General features: G+C 41.6%; 3 protein-coding genes across 3 annotated transcripts; 2 read left to right on the plus strand and 1 right to left on the minus strand.

Moving 5' to 3' along the window:
* Positions 1 to 1,566: 1,566 nt before the first annotated feature.
* Positions 1,567 to 15,740, plus strand: LOC133514619 (ankyrin repeat and fibronectin type-III domain-containing protein 1-like). Its single transcript, XM_061846449.1, has 18 exons — positions 1,567 to 1,728; positions 2,128 to 2,398; positions 3,472 to 3,672; positions 4,575 to 4,688; positions 4,783 to 4,880; positions 5,214 to 5,304; positions 5,745 to 5,852; positions 5,985 to 6,084; positions 6,684 to 6,813; positions 7,794 to 7,913; positions 7,988 to 8,094; positions 10,583 to 10,697; positions 11,308 to 11,474; positions 11,998 to 12,175; positions 12,550 to 12,712; positions 13,089 to 13,255; positions 13,356 to 13,560; positions 14,683 to 15,740. The coding sequence occupies exons 1-18, from the start codon at positions 1,567 to 1,569 to the stop codon at positions 15,414 to 15,416; spliced, it is 3,231 nt and encodes a 1,076-aa protein (XP_061702433.1). The 3' UTR covers positions 15,417 to 15,740.
* A 675-nt stretch (positions 15,741 to 16,415) lies between these two features.
* Positions 16,416 to 18,240, plus strand: LOC133514887 (GTPase IMAP family member 7-like). The gene is made up of 2 exons (XM_061846958.1): positions 16,416 to 16,539; positions 17,216 to 18,240. Exons 1-2 carry the CDS (start codon positions 16,506 to 16,508, stop codon positions 18,235 to 18,237), a joined length of 1,056 nt encoding a protein of 351 aa, XP_061702942.1. The 5' UTR covers positions 16,416 to 16,505; the 3' UTR covers positions 18,238 to 18,240.
* A 100-nt stretch (positions 18,241 to 18,340) lies between these two features.
* kdelr3 (KDEL endoplasmic reticulum protein retention receptor 3) lies at positions 18,341 to 25,908 on the minus strand. Its single transcript, XM_061846959.1, has 5 exons — positions 25,513 to 25,908; positions 24,362 to 24,462; positions 21,410 to 21,568; positions 21,083 to 21,335; positions 18,341 to 19,183 (listed from the first exon to the last, which is right to left on the minus strand). Exons 1-5 carry the CDS (start codon positions 25,601 to 25,603, stop codon positions 19,140 to 19,142), a joined length of 648 nt encoding a protein of 215 aa, XP_061702943.1. The 5' UTR covers positions 25,604 to 25,908; the 3' UTR covers positions 18,341 to 19,139.
* Between the last annotated feature and the right edge of the window lie 583 nt (positions 25,909 to 26,491).

The raw sequence follows: 26,491 nt of genomic DNA on the forward strand, positions 1-26,491 counted from the left end.
GCAATGGTTTGGACATGTTCAGAGGCGAGAGAGTGAGTACATTGGTAGAAGGCTACTGAGGATGGAGCTGCCAGACAAAAGAGCGAGAGGAAGACCAAAGAAAAGATTGATGGATGTTGTGAGGGAAGACATGAGGACAGTGGGTGTTGGAGAGGAAGATGCACAAGATAGGCTTAGATAGAAAAAGATGACATGCTGTTGCGACTCCCAAACGGGACAAGCCAAAAGGACAAGAAGAAGCAATGACCTGAAGACAAGAGACAGTGCTGGAGGTGGCAGAACTGAAAATTCTGTTATTCTGTTTGAGGGTGAAGAGGATTGATGGACTCAACAATGAGCACAGACTAAAATGTTTGGAAGTAAATCTAAAGAACTCAGGCTGCGATGGTTTGGACATGTTCTGATGAGGGACAGTGGATATATCAGGAGAGGGATGCTGGAAATGGAACCGTCAGGTAGGAGGCAGAGAGGCAAGCCAAACAGGAGATTTATAGCAGATAGCGTCAGTTTAGAGTAGAAAATACAGAGGACAAGGTGAAATGGAACCAGATGATACGCTATTCTGACCCATGAATAGGGTTAGGCCTAAAGTGAAAGGGGAAAAAAATGAAGAGGGAGACTTGCTGAAATGGAATACATTATCAGAAGCTTAATGCGACTCTAAAAACTATAAAGATCTTTATGTAACTGGTTAGTGTAATGAAAAAGCTACAGATGTAGTGATTAGTATTAGTACTGTAATTAGTCTTAATGTCGGTAGCTCAAGCAGGAGAACCTCAGAAAAGCCCAATTAGCTGCAATGGAGTTAAGGTTAGCTGATAAGAGCAGTTTGATTAGCCCCAAATTGGTTTTGATTATGTTTTGTTCTGTTACACTGTATTACATACAGCATCTAGTACATTATCTCTATAAAATACAGTACCTAATACCTACCTACCTAAATACCTAAAGTACTTAGTACTTTACTAAGTACCTAAAGATTTTGAGCAATGTATGCGATTGAATGTAGTTTATGATCATAATATTTGATAATACACCTACAAAACAATGAATTTGTATGCTCCCTATGTCAATAGGAATGATTCGAGATTGAGCTGGTCGATTAAAAGGACTTTCAGAGAATATGAGACTCATGTTGCACAAAAGAAAGAACGCAATGTTTAAGTTTCAATAACGAATTTCTGGCATTTGTCATGTAGTGTGGGAAACGTTTAACCAGTCACCCACCCACACATCAGCATCACTCCCTAAGTTGGTTGAAAACTGGTTTCATGTTTCACGAATGTGTGCAAGGCTAACTGAATTCTGATTTATATTCTTCTCTTTTTATTTTTTTGTCTTTCCACACTTGTTGACTCATCTTTTCTTTCACTCTTTTCATTGTCCCTAAGTTTCTCTTTATTACTTGTACTCACTTCTTTATCCTCTCTCCCCCAACCATTTCCCTAAGGTTAGGGCCCTTAATAACTCAAAACTATGAACTAAAAACAGCCATCTCTGCTTCCTCCAGCCACTTTCTGTCTTCTTCTTCTTCCCCTGCTTCTTCTCCTCTCCTCTGGCTTTGTCATGTCTGTATCCACGAGGAACCCACCCCCTCGCCGGCGCTCTTTCGGTCCCGTCTCACCCAAGCGGATCTATCGAAACCTGTCAGTCAGGCTAAGGGGAGGAGAGCCATCTGTGGACGGGGGAGCAGACACACCCAAGCGGCCTGGAAAATCTGCAGATGCAGTAAGATATTTACTTTTGGGGTTGTTACCTGTCCTTAGGTGGAGAACCACTCTGTCAAACTGTATCGTGCATCTGTGGGCTTATAACTTTCCCAGCCCCGTGTGATCCTCACAATTATAGTTTGACAAATTGTATCTGTCTCTGCCAAAACCGCAAACTATATTAGATCCAGAAGTATTTGGACAGTGATCAAGTTTATGATTTGACGTGTATGTACCATCACAATGGATTTTAGATAAAACAATCCACATGAATAGTTTTAATCCTAGTCAACACTTCAAACCCACGCTGTTTGTGGATCGCATGATTCTTGTGGTGAAACTGTTACTGTTCAAATACTTTCTGGTGAAGCAACCGGCTACTAACTTGAACTGTGCCATCTTCTTGTGACCCCATAAGTATATGACCTTGTGGGATGCGGTGGAGAATGAAGACACCTTGGCTGTACAAAGTCTGCTCTCTCGAATACAGAGCAACTGTGGAGGAGGTGGAGGAGGGAGTATGTGGGAGAGAGGAGAAAAGAAAGACAGAGATTGGGAGAAAGAGCGGGAGAAGGGGGTGAACAGAGTGAGTGAACAGGGCCTTGTCCCCTTGGATGTGGCTGCTCTTACCCACAATTCACCTCTGCTCCATGTGCTGGCAAAGGCTGGCGCGAGGCACAACCCGATTTGTAAGTACAGTACTTTGTTTCAAAGAGTTTGGCACAGTTTTTGATTTGGCTCTCGACAGATTGTGCAAGTGTATCTTACGAAGGGCCCAATGAGTGAATGTGAAATACTTGCGGTGATCAGACCATTGCCTAAAATGACAGAGTGGGTGAATTCATTCAATAGAGTAGCAAAATCAAAGATTAAAACCAATCATGTTTTCTGCATTAGGAGAAAGGAACAAATGTAGATAGAAGGTGACATAAAAGGAGAGAAAGTGCACGTGCTATGATATTTACAAAGCCAAATCAACCTAACGCTAGTGTTTTGACTCTCTTTTCAAGTAAGAACTCTCCAAGGGCTTTTAGTATAAATCATTATGAAAGTACATATGCCCTTCTATAAATACACATAGGCTTCACTTGTAATAATCACTGCTGTGGTCACTTTTACAGTACACGAATTAAACTGAAGAATAAGGAAAAGTCCAAACTTTTTTTCTGCTAAAATTTAAGGTCTTGAATTCCGGCCTCATTTCAGTGGCTTGTGTGGGCTTTGTGTGCTCGGTGGTAAAATTACCTCCATCGACTGGGTGTAAGTTAATAATGCAAAGTGTTCATAGTAGCCCTGTGCCCCCCATGTCAAAATCCCCCCCCCCCCCCCCCACTCCCGTGGGGGGCACTGCAGTTTGCTTTACCTGTGTGGCGTTTGCATGTTCTCCCCTGCCTGTGTTAGTTTTCTCAGGGCACTTTGTCCCAGATCCCAAGAACATGCATGGTAGCTGAATTGATGACTCTAAATTGGCCCTAGGTGTTTGTTCCTTTATGCCAATTAGCTGGCAATCAGTTGAGGGTGTACCCCGCTACTACCCAAAGATAGCTGGCATATGCTCCAGCACTCTTGTGACCCTAGAGAGGATAAGCGGCTTAGAAAATGGATGGCTGAATGAGCACATTGTTCCCCACCCCACTTCAAAAATGACATCCATGCCGCTGATTTTCTTTGTTAATTTTTATCAAAGGTACTATGTTAAAATTCAGTACTTGAATAATCATATTTAAGATGAACATCGCTCTTTGTATTGCATGACTGTTAGTGTGCGGACCGGCAGAATGGGCACATAAGCTTGATGATCTTGTGGTGCTGGCGAAAGAAAGAGTGGATGAGAGGAAGAAGGAGTTACTGAAGAAGGCCGGGGTAGGGTCCCACGCACAGGCTGATGCCCATAGACAACTCAGACTCTGGAGCCTTAGACTGCAACTATACTACCGAATGAAGGAGAATTTCAACCACACAGGTCAGTTTTTGGGTATTGGAATTACAAGAAGTACTTGAATTTTTCCAACTTCCAATTCCTATTCACTGTCTGTCCAAAAATGACCTTGTTTTTATCCTTGAGGTTGTTACAACGCGACCACTGCATGAGCCTGCCTTACAGGCAATTACTGTATCTGCCACGTTTATGGGCGTGTTGTTACTGTCAAAGGAAAAATTTCAGGCTCAACATTTAAGATGCAGTAAAATAAAACGCTCTCCAATTTAAAATTCCGTGGCACACAAACATAACGTTAAAAAAATCTGACACAAAATGTGTGTGTGTTTTTAAGACGACTGTTTAATCTTTCTACTCTGGGTCAAACAATATTCAGAATAGAGAAAACCCACTTTGACTGAAGAATTTGTCTGGAGGCTATTGCTAAGATTAGCATAATAATATTGTGATAACAGTAGTTTCACTGCTGGCCACAATAATCCCCAACAGGCAAGCTACAGCAGCACTAATTAAGATTCCGCGTTGCGCTTTTCAAGCTTGAGCCACGAGACATTTTGTTCACTGGTCAGTAGGCGTTTGCGGAGTTGGCCAAACAATTTCACAAGAACTCTCTTTTGCCGTTTTAAGGAGAAATACAGTGGACCCCCGCATACTTGTTGCTCGGCGCACGACGAGCCACGGAATTTGTGTTTTTTTTTTTTTCTTCAGTTATAACAAATAAATGAAATACACACATTATTTTTGTTTTAGTTTAAGAAAAATAAAGGGCATTAATGATCCAAAGACTTTCGCTATTTAAAGTCCGGCCTGGTCCCGGTTCTCTGCAAATAGAGGGGGTCCACTATGAAACAACACTGCCAGTTGTGCCAGTTCAATATTGCTCAACATAAACATTGTCTTGAGTATATTTGAAATATTTTCTCCAGAAATCCCAAGTCCTCCCTGTCAAGTTTCCATAGTGGTGACCAGCACATCTTCTCTGTTTGTGGCAATCAAAGAGCCAGAAGGGGACTGCATGGGACTCATCACATGCTACAAGGGTTGGTATTCACGGAAACTATTATACTGGAATGTTTTTACAGATTGGTCAAGTGCAAACAATAATCTGTCACTGAGATTGTTTTGGCTTCACAGTGGAATGGAGCACCTCAGCAAGCTTCAAGCGCATCCTTGGCTCAGCCCGTGTAACAGAGACCAAGAATCCTTCCTATATTATCAAGGGACTCAATGCTGTAAGACATCCCGTGTCTATAGTACTCTCGCTGTCTCTCTCTCTGGGTCAGACACACGCGCACACACACACACACCACACACACACACAAGAAAACCCAATATGGGTGTATGGTAACTTTAATTATGTGCACGCACGATGGGCTTGACCCAAACACATTGTATTTATAATTACAATTTACTGTAGTAAACTGTTTCTACTTTACCTATAACACATCTCACCCAACTGTCATACTTATCCAAATTAAGTAAAAGTGAAAGTTATTTCTTTATCTTGGAATAGACACTTTGGACAAGTTTTGCAATGTAATAATTTGGAGTCCGTTCAAATGCAGGGAGTCCATTACTTTGTCAGGGCGAGTGCCTATAATGTGAAAGGATGGGGCCTACCTCAAAGTTCTGTTCCAGTAAGCGCTGCACCCTCCAGTAAGTACCTTGATAAACATTTTAAAAAGGTTCTTTTCTTTTTCTGCTTCTGCATAAATTGTCATCAGCTTTGATGTAACAGCAGCGGAATCAACTCCTAGCAGGTAGATTATTGAATTATTAAAATGTAGAGGCTTAAATATGTCACTGTGGGATTTGTGCCGTTGCTGCTGTGAGGTTGAATTATCATTTATTGCTGGATGTAACTTTCCCCTCCTATCGTGAAATGATCCCACGCAATGATTATGACACAATTATGGCAAAAATAAATCAAATGAACCCTTAATATAGCAAAATAAATACACATTACATATGGTATATGGGATGCTCTTTGTATGCAGTTTTTTTTTTAATTGCTAAAACACTTAAGTATCTGGTAACCCTGCATTGTTTTCTCTAAACTGTAAACTTGTAATTATAAGATTTTTGTGCCTTTGTAGGCTGGAGAGAGTGCAATGGTGTGAAGTCACAGTACAGAAACCATGAGGCCCTAGTGTGGAAAATTCTGGAAGATGCTGGAGAGCCTCATAACAGAGGATACTACAAAGGTAACAGATCTTTGCTAGTACAACTGCGGTATGCCGATTTGGCATGGAGAAGTCTCAGTCCTAGTCAAAGGCTTCATGCATAAATGAAAAGTAACGACTCTTGCAAGACATCTATTCGCTGCTGCTTCACAGAGAGCAATAAAGCTCAGAGTCCCAACATGCGTCTCTCGATATCTCGGGGCATCAAACAACTGTTCCAGTCTGCTACCAAGTTTGTCCGTCTCTTACAAAGGTAACCCTCAATCTTGCTTTCTGGCAGTTATATATTGAATGTGTGGTGATTACAGCAGTGAAGAGCTTCTTATCTAGTGTATATTGAACAAGCAGCAGTCTGAAGATCAGTGACGATTTATTTTGAGCACGATCATGCTGTCTGAAATCAATGTAATGTTTGAGTGGTTGCTGGACACATCCTGATGCCACAAGCATCCAGTGGTCTGCATTATTGTCTTCTAGATTATCGCAAGAAGCACGACCCGAAACATTTTTACTTGTGAGCCATCTACCTATGCGACAACTCGGTCAAGGCATTCAATATCAATGATTGATGCCGTGACAGTCGAAGCTATGTTGTCATGACAACAGCCTCAGTGAACCACAACTGTGGACCTCACGAGGATCATCAGCACTTGATCCATTGCCTATGTGCCAAGAATGTAGCCTGCAAAATGTCACATGAATCCATCATACCTACTAAGGAATCGCGCACCTGTGTCAGATGGCATATTTGCAAAACATACTGCATTGCATCAAGTGCGCTTGCATTTATATTGGCTAGTCTATCTTTTTGAAAGCTTTTATTTCTCCCACTTAATTTTGCTATCACATTAGGGGCGTGTACTTGGCAACTGTGTTCTACCACAAGGAAAACGTTCTTGTGACAGCTGAAGATCAACTCCCGCTGGTGGAGATCCAGTGCTGCTCAACCACTCTCGCCCCCAACTTTGTTTGGTTCGCCAAGGTGATCTCCTCGGGGACACACGTCAACATATACCACCCACAATATTATGACCAGCAACACAATATAATGAGAGTCAATACAAGAGCCATATAATAAAAAAAAATCCTGCCTTCTGTAAGATAACTGGACTAGCACTCAAGCGCAGAGCTCAACCAAGGTAAAATATATATATAAAACAGTTGCAACTTCTACTTGAAAGCAAGGTGCAGCCTCTTAATAATGGCTTGCAAATCCTGACAATATTAGTGTTTTACACACATCCATATACAGAATTCTCCATCCGTTGCACTCAGCGGTAGGTTGTGTGGTGCTGTCAGATTGTGCAACGTTTCTGTTCAATACATCACCCACCTGTGAAGTCACAAAGCAACGTGTGCTCGTAAGTGAATAGGCCTACATTTTTCTGACAAAAAAATATTGTTTCATCTCTTTGTTTTTTGGGGGGGGAGATCCGGCATCCGGACATGAAAACTCCCGTCTCTGCATTTTGATTTGTATTTTTACCACCCACTCACGAAGTTCCATGGGAAATGGGTGAGCGTTTTTTGGAAACATTCTGACTAAGAAACAAAGCAACCAACTAGCGAGGGTGAAATCATTACCTCTCGCCTTGGCACATGTAATAATGTTCAGTTTCGATTGTATTTTCAGAGTTAATATAATAACAATGTTTGTTTTTGTTTTGTTGGAGCTGCATTAGTTGTAAAACTACTGTTTTGAAGTGAGAGCTGTGCAGATAAATGACCAAGTACAATAATACACATACTGTTAAATTAATACCTCAAAGTTACACAAAACCAATCATTTTTCTTGTAAAGCCAGCATTTTTGATACAGATCTTGTTTTAAATTATGCAAGTACTGTAGTACATCATACAGTATATCCCTATTCGAATGGAGATAACCCAAAAATTGTACTATTTAGCAAAGTGTGTAAGTGAAGTGCAACTTAGAATGGGATGCCATCTGTTTTCCTTCCAGTTGTCCTGTGCATGGCAGCAAGTGCCCTCCCTCCAACAAGCACTCTCCTCTGCTCAGTCATCTTCCTCGTCCCTCCTACAGAACAGACACAATATTTTAAAAGCTGTTTCCCAACTGCAGGTAGGGAGTTCAATTGCTAACCCCTGGATAATAACAATTAAAATAGGTTGATCTCCATCCTTCTTTGCTTCCAGTCTTCCCTAGGGACAATGGACCTTGGTCAAGTGTACTATGAACCACTCAAAGACAGACAAGGCAACATTTTACTTGTAACATTAAAGGAGTTCCCAAATACTAGCAGGTGAGACTTGATTCCAGCATTTTATTCCCTTTCAAAAACGTTTTCAGCAAAATGGTTTTAAACTTCTATTTGAAGCCTTGCTATATCTTGCTTAGATTTTTTTTTTTTTTGTCAGGGGCAAAAGTACTAGACTACACTACCCTTCTGCTTTTCACAAAAGGCAAGAGGGAAAAAAATGGAAATCATTTCCTTGGAGTTTGCATATGAAAGCTGAGAGAGGTTTTGCTTGGCTTAAGCGAAATGAGAATGAAATAAATTGAAGACTGTACAACCGATTAGTACATGACAGCCCATTATAATAAATCCTCAACAATTTACTGATAGATGATTTCAGTGAAAACAGGACAGAATATGATATTTGGTTGAGGTGGAAGTCAGACAGACCTGGAGATGAATTTGACCTGCACCTGCAGCCCACCGTCAACCAATTCAACTATTTTTGGCAATTGTTACTGAGAGCTTTGATTGACTCATGACCAATCCAGGGTGTACCCCGCTTCTTGTACTAAACTAGATGGATTAGGCTCCAATTCACACGCAACCCAAATGAGGATAGTTATGTATGTTATTGACATGATTTTCTTGGGCACAACAGTATCTCAGATCCAAATCTGGGTAGTTACTCAAATAACATTTGGGAAAAATTGTAGCCATACTTTTTACATTTACTCAAGTATTTTTATTAAGCAGAAATGATACTTTTACTTTGTTACAATAATCTATGGATGGACGATGTATTTTAAGACTTGAGTTTTGGTTCTGAGTCCCGCACGTGTGCTGTTGCTCAAATCCACTATGATTACCACAGTGACGTTTGACTCAAGTTCACCAATCAAACGACGTAACAAGCTCGCATTTCTGCACACAAAGTCTACTATTGGGCCTCGTGAGCCAGTCAAGGTGAATCATGACAGCCACGGGATTTATGTTTACATTTCAGACTACGAAAAAACAATTTTACAAATGTAATTTGCAGCGTAATATTATCATTGTCCAAACCTGGAAATTTGCAGCCCATTTCTAAATTGAGAAAACACCTTGGGATAAATTGCTGATGTTTTTGGTGTTGTTTTGGGTCTGCAAATGGCAACATTAGTCCTACTTTATGGTCACAAGTAAATGTAAAACATGCATCTTCTTGGGTATGTTCTGTCCTCTCTCCCTCTCTCTCTCTCTCTCTCTCTCACACACACACACACACACACACACACACACACACACACACACACCACACACACACACACACACACACACACACACACACACACACACACACACACACACACACACACACTATCAATAAGTCTGGTCGCCATACAGCTTCTTCATTTAGTTATTTTAATGGCTAAAACAATGTTCCTGTAAGGACCTATGCATGTTTCTTTCCCACTGAGATATCAAAATGGTTGCAGGCGTGAGTAGACTAATCAGTTACTTCTGCACACTGCCCCATCCCAGTTACAAGACTGAGTGCATCCTTGTGCAACCAGATTTTATGTTTATTTTCCATCCATCCATTTTCTGAGCCACTTATCCTCACAAGGGGTCAAGGGAGTATTGGAGCCTATCCAAGCTATCCTCAGGCAGGCTGTTTTTGTAATCTGCTTGGTGAGCCCACAGTATTTAGTTGTTTAACAAGTAGAAGCAATATAGTATAACACCATTTTTTGGATGTGAATTTACACAAATTGTGCTTTATAAAATGTTGTTTTAGATTAAGTATTATTATTCAGAAATATCTTTATATGAACATTCATATTTATTTTATTTTATTTCATTTCACCTTCAAATACTGATTTGGCGGCACGGTGGCTCAGCCTCACAGTTCTGAGGTCCCGGGTTCAATCCCTGACCCGCCTGTGTGGGGTTTGCATGTTCTCTCCGTGCCTGCGTGGGTTTTCTCCGGGCACTCCGGTTTCCTCCCACGTTCCAAAAACATGCAACAATGATTGGACACTCTAAATTGCCCCAATGTGTGATTTTGAGTGTGGCTGTTTGTCTCTATGTGCCCTGTGATTGGTTGGCAACCTGTTCAGGGTGTACCCCGCCTCCCGCCCGTTGACAGCTGGGATAGGCTCCAGCACTCCCCGTTACCCTCGTGAGGATGAGCGGCAAAGAATATGGATGGATGGATACTGATTTAAAAATAAATTGGAAGTTGCTCACTAGTTACTCAGTACCTAAGTAGTTTATTCACTGAATACTTTCCTACTCTTATAACAACTAATTATTTGGAGGGCTACTTTTTACTTTTACTTGAGTACTCTTACTTGAGTATAATATTTGGATTCTCTACCCACCTCTGCTCAGATGAGAACCAAGTTATGAGTTCATATTTCTATGCTGGTCGGCTATTTTTAGCCACTTACTACTCTCCAGTGAGTATTTGGCTAAGAAAAACAGTAGCATTATAAGAATGATGGTCTCACATCACTCACACAATTAGCTGACTTTAATACTTAATACTTTTGGTCTTTTCTGATTTAAGCCCCCCCGAGCCGCCACTGCAATGGATGCCCCTGGCTCGCCTGGAGAAGAACCGTAGCAGAGCTCCCCTACTGCCTGAACCCACCGCCATGGATATGCTCTATGAACGCCTCAGGGTGAGGATAGTTTGGTTATAAAAAAAAAGGAGTGAGGGAAAGAGAGAAACTAATGACAGAGAAATATTCAGCCCTAGGCTCTCTCGGGAAAAAAAACAAAACAAAACAAAAAATGAACACTTTTTTAAAAGTTAGCATTTTTTTTTTTACAACACTTTTTCATTTCATCACATTTTCCAGGTGTACCAGCAATACACTATCCTATAGAGTTGAATGATGTTTTACTATCAGGAATTGGTATAGAAAGTCCAAATGCAATTTAATTTTTTAAAAATGTATTTATCATGATTCCCTAAGGAAATGTAACTCTCGCTCTACTCTAATTTCGGTTTTGCACAGCACACCGAGGACCAGATTACACATGCAGACATGCAAGGAAAATTTCAGGGCACTCAACAGTAACCAGCAAGCAGAATGGCAGTTCTCCAAGAACTAGATGTCATTTTAACATTTTGTCCATGGCGGGACTTAAACCGTGTCCCTTCAGCTGTGAAGCCCAAGCCCTTACAGAGGAGCTAAAGCCATCTAGTATTCAACGGAATCAATAAAACATTACATGCAGTGAGCCTCTCTTGACTTCACTACCGATTTATCTCCATTTTGTTCTCAGGAGAAGCTGGACTACCACAGGCGCCGCAATCATTGGGCCAAATCAGGCCTCTATGTCGGCATCCTAAAACTATGGAGCTCCGTGGAACACATCAGGGTTTTGGTACCTCAAAGGCTTCCCAATTTACTCTGCCATGCAAGGGTCAGACACAATGCTCACGTCACGAGGTAACACTGATGAAATGATGTTTGTGACAAGCTATGGTTTTGTGATCAATTAACAACACAATAATTCAACCACACATCTATATTTGTCATTACTATTTAAATTATTTGCTTAATAGTATTCCCCCCCCACCCCAAGAAAAAAAAAACATCACATTTCAAGCTCTTATTGTATGAGATAAAGATGTGCAATAGGCCAAGCTCAGGTCATTGGGCAGTCAATGTTATTGCTTTTAAAAGGCAATAAAGGTTTTCATTATGTCTAATAATTATGTCTACTTAGCAGATAACTTTTAACCCTTTCTGCATTTCCCTGCAATTCTGAAATAAGACCTTTGTGCAATTGCACAAAAGAAGAATAAGTCAAGTCCTCCTAAATGTGCGCTGAAAATTCATTAGCACTAACTTTGGGCTTAATTTGTTATCAGTGGACAACAATTTACAATGTTTGGGGTTGGGTTCCTCTGCCACTTGTCATTCACAATGTATCTCATACTTATTTGTCTTTTTAATTGCATGGTCACAGAGAAGAGTGGGCATGGCTCCAGAATAATGTTTATGAAACAACCACTGACGGTATTCAGAACCTACTGGGCAGCAAGGATGACAGCTTGGTGGAAAACAGCAGCCTGGTGGAATTCATCAGGCCTCTGAGAGCGGCCGTCTCACATCTTCTGACAAAGCTCAACATTCCCCTCTACAGGGTAAACAAAATTTACAGAGGCTGCGAGTATGCTGCGGTGTTGCACTTCCGAGCCACCGTAAGATGCTGAACTGGTCGCTAGTCAAACACAGAACACATATAGGCAAACAATCATTTTCTCATGGGTAGTCTTACAGTCTTCAATTAATCTAATGAAACCTAGACATGCACGGGGTGGTGATCCTAACTCCACCTAGAAAAACCCACAGATGATAACCCAGAATTTTTTACCCTGAGGCAGTAACCGTAACATTGTATCATAACAACTAACCACAAGTGATTTACTGTATGTAGTGAGGAACAAGAGTAGTTTTACCCAGTTCATAAAAGTATATATAAAGTATTCCTGCTGAATGTTTTATGCATATGTGACAGGCCTATCAGTATGGGGTATACACCAGAGAACTGCTTCAGTTCGGAGACAAAGTTTCCATGCTGCTGCTTCTTCCTCCGAGTGAAGACTTTAGCTCCAGCTACTGGCCTCTGCTCGGAACCAAAGAGCCCGGCCTGACGATGCCCCTGCAGATCTTTGAGCTGGGTGAGTTAAAAAGCCGACTCAACAGCGCCTTAATTTCACTAGAGTGTGTGTGTTGGATGCCAAACAAGGTGGATAAACAGCAAAAGAGTTTATATTTTGCTGTTGTAATGTTATTTCCTGGAGGTAACTTGTAATTAACACTACTTGAAATGAGTTTCATTAGTAAAGAAAGTGCAAAAACAAATTCTATACCCAGAGAGTTCAGTGTAATTAGCACAAAACCTTTTGAAGCCATTCACAGGGTTTTCCTTCTTTTGAGACTTCTTGGTAATTCCCACGCTTAAAATTCAACTACATTTCCCTAATTAGCAGTGACTGTACTACAACTACTTTAATTTACTCATTTGAATTTCCTTATGATTTTCGTGACATCTAGTTCACCTCTGGACATATGAACGGGATTTCTTGACCCACTACTGCCAGGCGTGGGTGAGGTTGGAGCTGGACACTCACCTGGCTCAGCAGGCTCTGCGCGAGGCGCTGGACACACGGGAAGTGCAGGTGGCCCGCGACCGTCTGAACCGTGTCACTGAGATTTCACATGTAAGATATTTTAAACATTTTGAAAACTCTCAAAAAGTACAGTACTTTATCAACCACAACACTCGCCCAATGGTTACCATTTTGTTCATTTTTCCATTAGCGTTTGGATGTCGTGTGGCGGGATGCCCGCTGGATTATGGACTGTCTGCAGTGCGTTCGGTCCAAGCAGTGGGTGGGAGCGGTGCCTCTTGGGTTGGTGATGGGAGGAGACCCGCCGCCATGTCCCGAGGCTGAGGAAGAGGAAGAAAGGTTGACAGCCAGACTGATGTGGCCCCATCGGTTACAGTCAAAAAGGGCCGCCACAGGTATGGAAAACTGCACATTATGCTTTTAATGTCAATCAAAACTGATAATTGTGAAGATGGATTACTTAATAACTGTGTGAGGATATAGATCAACACCTTAAAAGCAAAGTTTCTGAACGTACAATTGTAAGGATTTGAGGGTGACTGCATTATTGACGCTCCATAATATAATTTAAAGTTTCGGCAACTTCGAAGATAAGCGGCAAGGCTCTCAAGAAATACAACAATGAATACCCAAGAATTCTCAATCACTCTGCAATGCATTAAAAAAAAACAGTGCCGTTGTGTAAAGGAGCTTACCACATGGGCTCAGGAATACTTTAGAAAACAATTCTCAGTTGACACAGCTTGTTGCTAAATCGTCAAAGGTGAGTTAACATGCTACCATACAAAATAAAAGCCATATATCAACAACACCCTGTAATGCCGCCACGTACTCCAAGACTGAGCTCATCTCTGATGGACTGACACAAAGAGGAAAAGGCTGTTTGAATTGATGTCAGCAGAAATGTTCAAAAGCCAGCATCTATGATGATACGGGGATGCGGTAGTACCCATGGCATGGGTATTTTGCACATGTGTGAAGGCGCCATTTATGCTGAAAGGTACATAAAGGTTTAGGAAGCAGTATATGCTGCCATCCAAGCAGCGTCATTTTCAGGAATCTCAATGTCAGGCCACATTCTCTATGCGTTACAAAAGGATGGTTTGGTAGTATGAAACACAAAATACGACAACGGAGTCCCCGAACTATTGAGTAACTGTACTTCACTCAGTGTTTTGCAAATAAAGGTTTAGTATATATAAAAAAAAACTAAATGAAAGTTTAAAAAACAAAGGTAAAATATATTGTAATAAAGCAATAAACAAACCTGAAATGTACTTGGGCAGTAATTTTTTATTTTTCACGTACTACTTGAGCGAGCCCGCTTGTGACTAATGGTCCTTGTACCACCAGACTGGGAATCCGTGAATGATTCTGAACATCGCGAATGAATCAACACATAGCGTGGTTGCCTGATTGAGAAATTATGATTTGTAATCCAAAATTGCTGTTGTAGTTGAAAATACTACTAAAAACTAATTCCTCCATATAATTTTGTGCATATTTTTCCCTTTCAGACAGTTTCGTCAGCACGATTGCGCCAAACGTTGTCACGGCCGAGGTCTCCTCTACATCAGGAAACATGGTTGCCGTTGAGGAGGCCACAGCGGTGTTAATGGAAGGCGTTGCCAAGGGGGGGTACCCTGTAGACATCAGTCCCCAATCAACTGTGGATATAACAAGCATCGGCCTATCAGAACTGGGATGTGCAAACACTTTAATCGAATCTGGACTCGAGTCTGCTGCTGTCCGAGAGTTGGAAGTGGGGTTTTCGGCTTTGAATGCATCAGAGTCCTTCGGGGGGACAGATCACTTTCCTGCCAGCATCTCTGAGGTCATCCGGCCCATGGAGATGGCAGAATTAGTGGATATTTTGCCCACACTGAGTCTTATTGAAGAGGAGACCCCAACTAATCCTTCTGCGCCGTCAGTGATGGATGTATTTCAAAGCTTTGGACTGGGGATTGGTGAAAAGGGCAGCTGCTTCGAGTCAGGGAATTCCCATTTGACGCATGGAGCCGTGTGTGGGACGGAACCAATCCTTTATCCTAATAAAAGCATCGATGTGACCGACACAAACTCAAACCGTGCTCTTCTAATTGAACAAGACATGCTGGGCCCACACACGGCAGTGTGTAACACAGAAAGCACCCCAGAAGATGAGATATCCCTGCAGGTCTCCGCTAGGGGACTGAATTTTCCGGTGAGGAACCAGGCGGAGTGGGACAAACCATTTAACAGCTCGTTGTGATAAAATGTCAAAGAAAAAATGACTTCACTATTTTATGCAGCTGCAGGTCAGCTAATCTATCACACCTACTTTGTTTGGATCCAATTGCACATATTAATTGTAAAAGTGAAACTTGCATCTTTATTGTACATGTTTCATAATTACGGGTGTTAGTCAATAAAACCTATTGTACTGTATGGTCCATATTCTGGATGTATCAGAATATTTATGTTGCCTTTATGGCCATCTTGAATTCCCAAACAAACAATTGCTGTCAATTAATTCCACTAAAATAAACAATAAAAAGAAAATCAATCCAATCCGGTTCATTCTTGAACCCAAAATGTTCTGCTGCAACATTTAACTCTCAAATAGCATTAAAACACAAAATTCATATGCAATGTGTGATGTGTTTTTTTTTTTTTTTTGTAGATTATTTCCAAATGTAATGTGTATTTTTTTCAGCATAGTACAAAGTCTGTGCTTCAGACAAAGAAAGGCAATCCAACGTTTTGGCTGAACAGAGCTTATTCATTTCGATGAAATGTGAAGACATAATGTATGGATGCAATTGAAACTTAAGAAAGGCTACAAAAAAGATGAAATGCTCAAAAAAGTAATTCATTTAGAATGTTGGTAGTGGGAGGTGGTTGCAACAGTAGAACGGTAAAATGACTGAAACTACAACTTTCATGTATTCTGACACTATGTGCGTTTATAATGTGCTCTAGAAACTGTTTGGATTGACCACCATGTCAGTTAATACACAAAAGAACTGTATATTGTTTGGTGTTATACTACTAATAATAATAGGTTCCAACTAACGGTATTGTACAGCGGCTGATATTATTTTGGTGATACTTGGAGAGGCAACTATTTTTCGACATGGTACTTGTGTAAAAGTTTGCCAACCAGTGATGTACAATATTTGATCGCCCCCGCATGGCCTTAGTAAGTCACTACAAGCATGAAATGGAATTTAAAAAAAAAAAAGCCATCGCTTTAACATTGCGCTGCTGCATAGTGAAGAGAGATTCTTTGTGACGTACAGTATTTGTTTTTGGGACACTAAAGCTAATCCAATCTGTTAGTAGGATCTTCTCTTTCAGGATGTCAACATCTGATATTGCTTCGTCACCTCAAGGTACGTAATCGTGTCATTTACTGCAAATGTGCACGGACAAAACGTCCTCAACGTTCAGTGATCCCAATGTTTTTTTCTTTTCTACCGACAACATACGCCTGCACAAGACATCAGAGATCCGTTTTAATAAAAATGTTTCCTTACAAGGGCAATGCAATACTCTTGGTATTTTTTTTTTAATTATTCACTGTGGTGGACTACCGTGCATCATGTCAATGCGGGTTGTATGTTGACTTTTTCATGTTGTTAAGGGAACCAAAATACTGCATTAGATTGAAAGACGTAGGAATACAGTGCAGTGTACTTTCATAATGTGGAAATAAGTCTCGATAACGTGGCCATCAGTAAGGATGCCAACTCGACATTCAAGTGTTTTAATTTCCTATTGTACTGTATTTTATTAATGTAACTATTTTATAAATTACATCTTTTGTCATTCAACCCACATCAGCCTTCACTTAAGGCAAGATACTGTAATTAGATTACAAATGTGCCCCCAAATCTGAAGAACGCAACAGATTTCGACCCTAAAAGTTCTATTAATGAATTTGGAATTTTTGATACCGTTCTTGTCTTGGATCCAACTGGACGGTGCAAATATATTCAATTTTGTGGCCAGTGATATCAGAAAACTTGGAAGATAGACAATGTATTACTTGTTACTGTTTCTGTGCAGCCTGCGATGCTTCTCTGTCCACATCGGACACCGAGCTGCGGCTTGCTCTTCTAGGAAAGACGGGATCAGGAAGGAGCTCCTCAGGCAACACCATCCTGGGAAGGTCCGCCTTCAGGGTGGATGTCTCCCCATGCTCCGTCACCACTTGCTGCATGAAAGAGACTGGGACATTCGGCGTGAGGCGCATCTCTGTGACTGACACGCCAGGGTTCTTCCACACACATTTGTCCACTCAGGAGGTTATAAGAGAATTGGGAGGGACTGTTGACCTGTCTTCTCTTGGACTGCATGCATTATTGGTGACCCTGCAGCCTGGAAGGTTCACCCAGGAAGAGAGAGATGTCCTTGAGTGGATCAAGGCAACATTTGGACCTGGAGCCACCGCATTTATATTGGTGCTGTTCACATGGGGAGACCAGCTGGGAGGAAAACGCCTCGAAGACTTTCTGGAGCAGAACGACGAGTTGTCGGCATTTGTTGGCAGCTGTCAAGGAGGATTTCATGTCTTTGATAATACCGAGCATGAGAATGCGACCGGATGCTCTCAACAGGTGGAGCAACTTCTGAGAAAGATAGACAAGGTTGTGGCAGATAACGGAGGCGCCTGCTATAGCAGTGATATGTTCAAGGAGGCAGAAAACGCCATCAGGGTTGCCCAGGAGAGGATTCTAGAAAAAAGACAAGACAGGTGGCTTCATATGGAGAGTGAGGAAACGGGGGGGCCAGAGCCAGCGTTACAGACGAGGCAGAGGAAGGAAGAAGAGGAGGCCAGGCGGAGGGCAGAGAGGCTCTTCTGGTGTGAGCTGTTGACTGCGTTAGGAAAGGGTGCAGCAGAAGGGGCTGGGATCGCTGAGAGAGACAAGGACAAAGGTACAACGTTGAAAAAAGTCAAGGTGGTGGAGAAGGCGGCGGCTCTGGTCGCCTCACCGTTCTCCATCAGTTCGGCTGCGAAAGTGGTGGGAGGCGCTGTGAGAGAGGGAAGTAAGGTGCTTTACAAGCATCGTAAAACATTCCTACACTAAAGGGATTCCAAAAGCCCGTCACATTCTCTTCCGTTGGATTTGATGTGGCTGCACAAACAGCGCGCATTTGCACAAGTGTTCACAGACCCCAATCAAAGAAATGTTAATAAATGTGCAATTTAATTTAGAAAAAAAAAAAAACAAAGGAGCAAAACAACCTGACAATCATTAGCTAAAATGATAGCTTGAATTGGATCGAATTTATATTATGCAGAGATACATTTCATTTTTGGCTTGACTTATGTTCATGCAAAAAAATGGTTAGCCCTTTTTACTCCCATGAAGAAATACATTGTCCTAAGAAAAACCAAACTCGAAAATACAAAAAAAGATCACATCCTCGGCAATAAGGAGTACAGTATTAACAAGATAAAACAACTGTTCAATGATTCAGAATGAAAAAAAAGACACTGTGCTATATTACAGAGTACACTTGAACATATAATGTAATATTTGGAATTGATGCAAAACATTGGACATTTAAAAGTGTGAACACTAGATTTTGGACAGACTACGGACCTGACAATGATTTTTTAGAGTCCTGATTGTGATCACGTTAAATGTCTGAAACTGCATTCATCACTGCGGTCTCAGCATCAGTTAATAAAGAAAACCTGTTTGTGATAGTTTTGGAAAGATGCCCAATTTTAGGCTCTGTGTAAAAACGGCTACATTTTCAGTGTCACGTTTGCATCTAATCCGTACAAAGTGGAAAAACAAGGAAACGTAGCACACCAATTAATGTAAGCATACACACACAAACACACATTAAAATGTACCAGCCAGAAAGGAATTCAATTTAAAGTTAAAGCACTTGTTTTGGTCGATAGAATGTCAGCTCATCTGTCCCACAGTTAAAGACCTACAGTTGAGGGTGGTGGTCTCCGTGCTCCGACGGGCGACTAGACGGGCATCGGCAGGCTCATTTTTCCTCTCTCTCTTAACACTGCAGACAGAATGCAAACAAGAGATAAAAAGACAACTCTTCACCCCTGCTTACCATGTGAATCCGCAGCAAACACTACACACTGTCGCTTCTGTGCAGCTTTCACTGTCTTTCGCTTTACTTGGTCCTTACAAGGGGGTTGAGGACTGCGTATTTTTATTACTTTGATTGCTGCACTGTGAGGTGATTCTGGGTGCCCTTGTTTTGATGACACCAAAACTAGTTTAACCTGTACCAATTATTGTTGTGCTGCAATCAGTTATGGTCTTTGTACAATGAATACATACAGTGAAGAAAATAAGTATTTGAACATGCTGCTATATTGCGAGTTCTCCCTCTTCGAAGTCATGGAGGGGTCTGAATTTTTCTTCCTAGGTGCATGCCCACTGCGAGAGAGATAATCTAAAAAGAAAAATCCAGAAATCACAATGTATGATTTTGTGTGATACAGCTGCAAATAAGTATTCGAACACCTGAGAAAACTAATGTTAATATTTGGTAGAGTAGCCTTTGTTTGTAATTTCAGAGGTCAAACGTTTCCTATAGTTGTTCACCAGGTTTGCACAACCTGCAGGAGGGATTTTGGCCCACTCCTCCACACAGATCTTCTCTAGATCAGACAGGTTTCTGGGCTGTTGCTGAAAAACACATAGAGTTTCAACTCCCTCCAAAGACTTTCTATTGGGTTTAGGACTGGAGACTGGCTAGGACACGTCAGAACCTTGATATGTTTCTTATGGAGCCACTCTTTGGTTTTCCTGGCTGTGTGCGTCAGGTCATTGTCATGTTGGAAGACCCAGCATCCACCCATCTTCATTGCTCTGACTGAGGGAAAGAGGTTGTTCCCCAAATCTCAAAATACATGGCCGCGGTAATCCTCTCTTTAATACAGTGCAGTCGTCCTGTCCCACGTGCAGAAACCATGATGCTATGCTTCATAGTAGGGATGGTGTTCTTGGGATGCAATTCATCATTCGTCTTAGTCCAAACACTGTTAGTGAAACCTTGACCAAAAAGTTCCATTTTGGCCTCATCTGACCACAAAACTTTCTCCAATGACTCCTCTGTATCATCCAAATGGTCATTGGCGAACTTCACACAGGCCTCGGCATGTGCTGGTTTAAGCAGGGGAACCTTCCGTGCCATGCATGATTTCAAACCATGATGTCTTAGTCTATTACCAACAGTCACCTTGGAAACGGTGGTCCCAGCTCTTTTCAGGTCATTGACCAAGTCCTGTTGTGTAGTCCTGGGCTGATTCCTCACTTTTGTAGAGATCATTGAGACCCCACGAGGTGATATCTTGCATGGGGCCCCACTCCGTTTGAGATTGACCATGATATTTAGCTTCTTCCATTTCCTAATGATTGCTCCAACAGTGGACCTTTTTTCACCAAGCTCCTTGGCAATTTCTCCGTAGCCCTTTCCAGCCGTGTGGAGTTGTACAATTTTGTCTCTGGTGTCTTTGGACAGCTCTTTGGTCTTGGCCATGTTGCAAGTTTGAGTCTTACTGATTGTATGGGGTGGACAGGTGTCTTTATGCAGCCAACGACCTCATACGGATGCAATCTGATTCAGGATAATACATGGAGTGGAGGTGAACTTTAAAGGGAGACTAACAGGTCTTTGAGGGTCAGAATTCTAGCTAAGACAGGTGTTCAAATAATTGTTTGCAGCTGTATCATACAAATAAATCTTTAAACACATTGTCATACATTTTGGTTTCTGGTTTCTCTCTCACAGTGGACATGGACCTACGATGAAAATTTCCCACCCCTCCATGATTTCTAAGTGGGAGAACTTGCGATACAGCAGGGCGTTCATATACTTATTTTCTTCACTGCAAATGATCACTGCTTGCGGAATACAAAGTTTAAAGCAAACAAGTGCTTTGCTCACCTCTTGTAACGTAAAGGTAGAAGAAGTCACAGTAGAAAATGGTCTGGACAACACCAGACACGACTGCAATATGGTCGAAGAAGCCCTCCGTGTGGTAGCGCCACACCCAGTTGACGATGTAGAGGGCTCTGTACAGCCCAAGGAAGAACAAGTAGTGGGTGGTGATGGACTCAGCCTCGCCCGTCTTGGTGATCATGAACAGTTGTGGCATTATGGCCACAGACTCCAGGAAGATCGAGAAGGTCCATAGAACCTGAGCAGAAGGAGGAAAGAGAACTTTGACCTGGAACTTAAAGGAATCTCATACTCTGGATTAGGCTTGTTTACCTCCAAGGGTGTGAATGCGTAGTTTTCCAGTAAGGACAGACCAATAACTGGCACCAACAGGAACTCCACACGGAATGAGTCGTTCTCAGAGTCGTAAGTATTCCTGAAGCGCATGTATATCAAGTACACGGTAGCATAGGAGAGTGCCAAAAACACCACCTGAGAGCGGAGTGGAACAAGATTACAATGATGTCAAATGAAATAGCTTGGAAGAGTGAAACTAGCCAGCTCCTGTTCTTGTAAAAATTAATGGTTCTTGCACTGTTGTAGAAATGGTGCATATCTTTACACAGATTTTTTCGGTCTAATCCGATCAGCCTATAATTGGCTTTTTTTGCTGATTGCTTTTGATGCCATAATTCGCCGATCCGATCAGCTCTGAGAATGACATTTGTTTTTGTCTTTTAAAGTAGTAGTGACAATATGTGACAGCCAATAAAGTGATAAAAATAAATGTCTGCGGACTGGAAGAAAAATTTGCTCTTTAACGATTGCACAATAAAACCTTGTACTGCGAAATCACTGCATCCCGTTTTTTACGATCACTCGGTTTTATCTGTTTAACTCAAATTCAACAGAATACTCTCGTTAGTGTGGCCGACAAGAAGAAGAAAATATGGGGGGAAAAAAATATGTGTCGGGGATAAATCACTGTCTACAATCTTTCTGGGTACTGAAGTTTTCAGAGTTCCTTTCACTGGAGCTTGAGGGGTAACATTTTAGACATTTCCAACATTGGGGGCACAGTTTGGAGAGTCCAGCATGACTGTGCAACAGTGCACAAATCAAGCCTCACCAAGACACCGATGAAAGAGGTTGATGTGGATCCACTGGACTGTCTTGCACTAAGATGACCTCAATCATATAAACAGTTTTGGATTAATTAGAGGAGACTGAGAGCCAGGCCTTTCCGCCCAACATCAGTGTCTATTCCCACATTTGCCCTTCTGGAAAAAAATTGTCATAAATTCTTGTAAGACCACTCCTAAACCATGTGGAAAACCTTCCCTCAAGAGTTTAAGCTATAATAACTACAGACGGTGGACTGATGTCACATGAAACTCTATTGATTAAGAATGAGATGTGACTTAAATTCAGACCTGAGTCAAGGCAGGTGTGCAAATACTTTTCAAAATATAGTGTACATCTAAAAAGAGAACAAAATACTGCCAGAAGTAGTAAACGAAAACAAACTATTACTTGTGATGCAGAAAATTAACATTTAAAGGAAGACTCTCCCCAAATTTCAGATGTACAATAAACCCTCCAACGTGAAGTAATATTATTATTACATATATTTTGGACATTAATTGGAAAAAAAAAGTTGAAAATAAAGAACATTTTTGAAATCCAAGCAAAATCTGGATGTGTGCCAGCTTTCACAGCCAAACGTGGAAGAAACATCCTTGACTCCGTCCCTGATGTCGCCGGTGCTTAGTATTACAGACCATTCGTTCTAGTTAAGCCAAGATGCCGATGTGTTGTGCAACAAAATTGAGAAAACGCACCCATATTTCTCCTTCTTTAACATCCCATGGAGTTAACCTGACAGGGTAAAGCTGTGGCTGGCACAGTTGAGGCTCGTTCACCAGCAGGGGAAATTTTCACACATCTAATCATTACTGGTTATTAGCTGCAGAGTTATACCCTCTCATGCTAATACTGTATGAGCAACAACATACGTTATGAGGGTGGCGCAGCTGTCCAATCCCAGACTTCCGTGTGTGGAGTTTGCATGTTCTCCCCATGTCTGCCTGTGTGTAAACTTGCCTCCTGCCCGTTGACAGCTGGGAAAGGCTCCAGCATTCCTGCGACTATCATCCAGCTAAGCAAATGGATGGATGGATATAGACGTGTAACACTTCCCGGTTACTTTTTAAGGTGATGTACGCATGCAAACCCCCCTGCCCCCCCCTCCCGCCATCCCCGCCACCGGTCAAACGCAAGAAGCTGAGTGCTTGAAAAGTACAACTTGGGGAAGGGAAAAAAAAAAAGTCTGGCCACGCCTGCTGTATATTCTCTACATCGAAACCAAGTCCTCGCAAAAGCATCAAATCTCCGCGGTCCATATAATGGAACTGTTATTGTTCGTCGTCAACACCACGCTCCTCTCAACACGTCGACTTCCGCTTGTGTGCATTCTGGCTCAAACGCTTGAACATTATACATTGTTATTTTTGTTTTGTTTGCTCAATGCCGGGAGTAGTATTAGCACAGGGCATCGACTCGCTGATATACTCACTTTGTTGACTCTGAGTACACAACACTTCCTGGTTACTATTTACGGCGATCCGCGCGTGCAACACCGCCCTCTGACCCCCGCCGCCTCAGAAAAGCATCAAATCACCGCGGTGCATATAATGGGACTGTTATTGTTCGTCGTTCGTGCCACGCGCCCTCTATAATATCTCAAGTGCTGGATGTGTGTATTCTGGCTCAAGCGCACCGGCTTGAACATTATACATCATGCTATTTTTGTTTTGATTGTTTTGTAATTATTTTTCACAAAAAATCAGCGACAAAATGCCAGATAGTGGACGTTCCCTGTTCGGTGAAACGTACGCACGAGCAATGGGGGGTCAGAACAGGAAGCACTGTAGACGTGGCAAACGCTGATTGGCTGTCAGTTTTCCAGCCGGGCTCATTGGAATGTCTGAGCGAGAGAAGAATTTGGATAATACGTTTCCAATTTAGAGATGTTTCTCGTGAAATCTGTGGATAACTCAGCCATTAAAAGAAACACTGAACTCTAATCTACTAATTTTTGATGTGTGCTGCCATTCCTATTAGTTTCGACAAAGTCTTCCTTCTATAGCTGTAACTGTATCTTCACTGGTCTTTGCATTTTATGAAGTTGGGAGGGCACTTGAAACATTACAGCTTGTTTTTGCAGTTCCAGCTTCCTTTTTATAACTTTATTATGTCAGTGGTTCAAAATCTTAACCTACCTACCTTCATCACTGTGTTGTAAGGAGAAATGAAGATGGTGAATAAGTCAAGGTATCTGGTGGTGAAGACCAGTGCAAACAGCACCTGAGACTTTCCAGAGATGCCTGCAGACACAAAAACAGTGAAAAGGCTTTTGGGAGAAATTCCATAATGAACCTGTACTATGGCCTTTACAGGTGATCTTCTCTAATCTATTAAACACACGTTATTTGCTCAATGTTGCAGTCCTTTTTGTACAAAGAAGAACTTCACAACAGGTATTCTATTCATCTATTTTCGGAGTCGTTTATCCTCACAAGTGGGCTGGAGCATACCCCAGCTATCTTCGGTACAGCCTGAACAGGTTTCCAGCCAATCGCAGGGCACATGTAAACATACAACCGTTTGCAGTCACATTGACACTTACAGGCAATTTAGAGTCTTCAATTAATCTACCATGCATGTTTGGGGATGTGTGAGAAAACCCACGCAGGCACGGGGAGGACATGCAAAGTTGGCACAGGCGGGTATGGGATTTCAACCCCAGTCCTCAGTCAGTTTCTGTATCTCTATCGATGACTAAAACATTCTAAGGTTAATGGAACGTCCAGTTTGAAACTTCGCAGTGGCGTGTTACTGTTGATCATTTGTTTGGTATTGTCATGGCCTCGTGATCTCAAAATCTGCATGGACCACATGACGGAGAGGTCTGTTTTAAAATAGATTCTACCTGAACCAGGAAATTTACTGGTCGATCTATTCATCGTTTGTAAATGTTGCTGTTTAGCTCTTCGTATGGAGAACCACAAGTTGTGCAATGAGTACAGAAACACCAAACAGTTGCGCATTTGCATTGAAATGTCACAGGTGTACATAAGGCCAAATTGTGTTCAACTGTATTCTAACTTGATCCTGAAATTTCACACGAAACCCGAATATCCCTAACTAGCTGTGAGCTGGTGCATACTTTGCAGTGTAATAAAGCGGACGAGGAAGCAGATCGCTATGCTAACTGCCACGTAGCTTCTACTTGAATAGCCACATTATTCAAATTACTCCGTCAAAACTTCAGCACTCAGTAATATTCCACCATGTTCGTACATATAGTCCAAATGCATAAGATCACTTCAAATCTTTCCAAGTGGAGACATACACACACAAAATTTCTTCCCTACCTGCACATGATCTGGATTTGTATATTTTAACTAACAAAATGAGGATGGCCAACAGATGCGACACATCACCAGCCAGACGAAATACGTTCATTTTGCTCCCTTTACTCTTTATATGACACTTTGAAAGAGGTTCTTTCAATAATTGTGGCGACTGGGCCGATCCGCGCAAAGGCAAATGGGAGTGCGATCTTGGGGGGGAAAAAAAAATCGCTACACGTCGATAACCCACGACGGATCAAGATGTGTGCTGATCCGTAAACAAAAACAAACATACACGGAGGAAGCCTTTCTCGCAAGCCAATTTATGTCTAGTGCTGTCTGGAAGGAAAATATTTGAAAGAGGAGGTGACGTGTAGACGTGGCTGACAGCTCACACAACAGAAGGCGACAGCCATGTTACACGTGCATCAAGTTAAGAGTTTGTTCTTTTCAAAGCAAAAGTTTGGAGCGTCCAACAAAATGCTACATATTCCTATCCAACGGTTATTTAATGATTCTTCAGATTAATATTTTTACTTTAGAAATTCTATTATTTTTTTTTTACTGGTAAATGTATTGTTGTTTTCCATTCAAAGGCATGTTTATTTTTTATTTTGAAGATTAATAAATTGTATATCCGGTATTTCTTCACGTACACAAAACTCGATGCAAACTTTACCTGCATCACTGTCAACAAGCTCAAACAATACAATACTGTACTTTACAAGGAGGGCCACGTTATTACCTTTATGAACTCTGCTGTGGCTTTTATGCTCTTAACAATTTAATACACGTTTGAAAATATTTATAGCAAATATATACATAATAAATTACCATTAAAATGCACAAATACGCAAAACGCAGCATTTGGTTGCCCTTTCTAATTGTTTGTTTCCCAGAAGGTTCTTTTAGATAACCATAGGCTAGATTTATCTAAATATTCTGTGTTAACCGTCCTGCGCCTTCAGTGGGGATTTACCCATTACCACATATTAATGGA

Source organism: Syngnathoides biaculeatus, chromosome 16 (assembly GCF_019802595.1).
Source record: "Syngnathoides biaculeatus isolate LvHL_M chromosome 16, ASM1980259v1, whole genome shotgun sequence".
NCBI lineage: Eukaryota > Metazoa > Chordata > Actinopteri > Syngnathiformes > Syngnathidae > Syngnathoides > Syngnathoides biaculeatus.

What these genes read in the sequence shown, in the direction of transcription:
- LOC133514619 (XM_061846449.1), top strand. Translation starts at nt 1,567, where the DNA reads ATGTCTGTATCCACGAGGAACCCACCCCCTCGCCGGCGCTCTTTCGGT. An exon ending in GGAGAATTTCAACCACACAG is followed by an intron (nt 3,673 to 4,574) that starts GTCAGTTTTTGG and finishes TATTTTCTCCAG; the next exon opens with AAATCCCAAGTCCTCCCTGT. An exon ending in TAACAGAGGATACTACAAAG is followed by an intron (nt 5,853 to 5,984) that starts GTAACAGATCTT and finishes GCTGCTTCACAG; the next exon opens with AGAGCAATAAAGCTCAGAGT.
- LOC133514887 (XM_061846958.1), top strand. Translation starts at nt 16,506, where the DNA reads ATGTCAACATCTGATATTGCTTCGTCACCTCAAG. An exon ending in TATTGCTTCGTCACCTCAAG is followed by an intron (nt 16,540 to 17,215) that starts GTACGTAATCGT and finishes GTTTCTGTGCAG; the next exon opens with CCTGCGATGCTTCTCTGTCC.
- kdelr3 (XM_061846959.1), bottom strand. Translation starts at nt 25,603, where the DNA reads ATGAACGTATTTCGTCTGGCTGGTGATGTGTCGCATCTGTTGGCCATC. An exon ending in CTTACAACACAGTGATGAAG is followed by an intron (nt 21,569 to 24,361) that starts GTAGGTAGGTTA and finishes CTCCGCTCTCAG; the next exon opens with GTGGTGTTTTTGGCACTCTC. An exon ending in ACGCATTCACACCCTTGGAG is followed by an intron (nt 21,336 to 21,409) that starts GTAAACAAGCCT and finishes CCTTCTGCTCAG; the next exon opens with GTTCTATGGACCTTCTCGAT.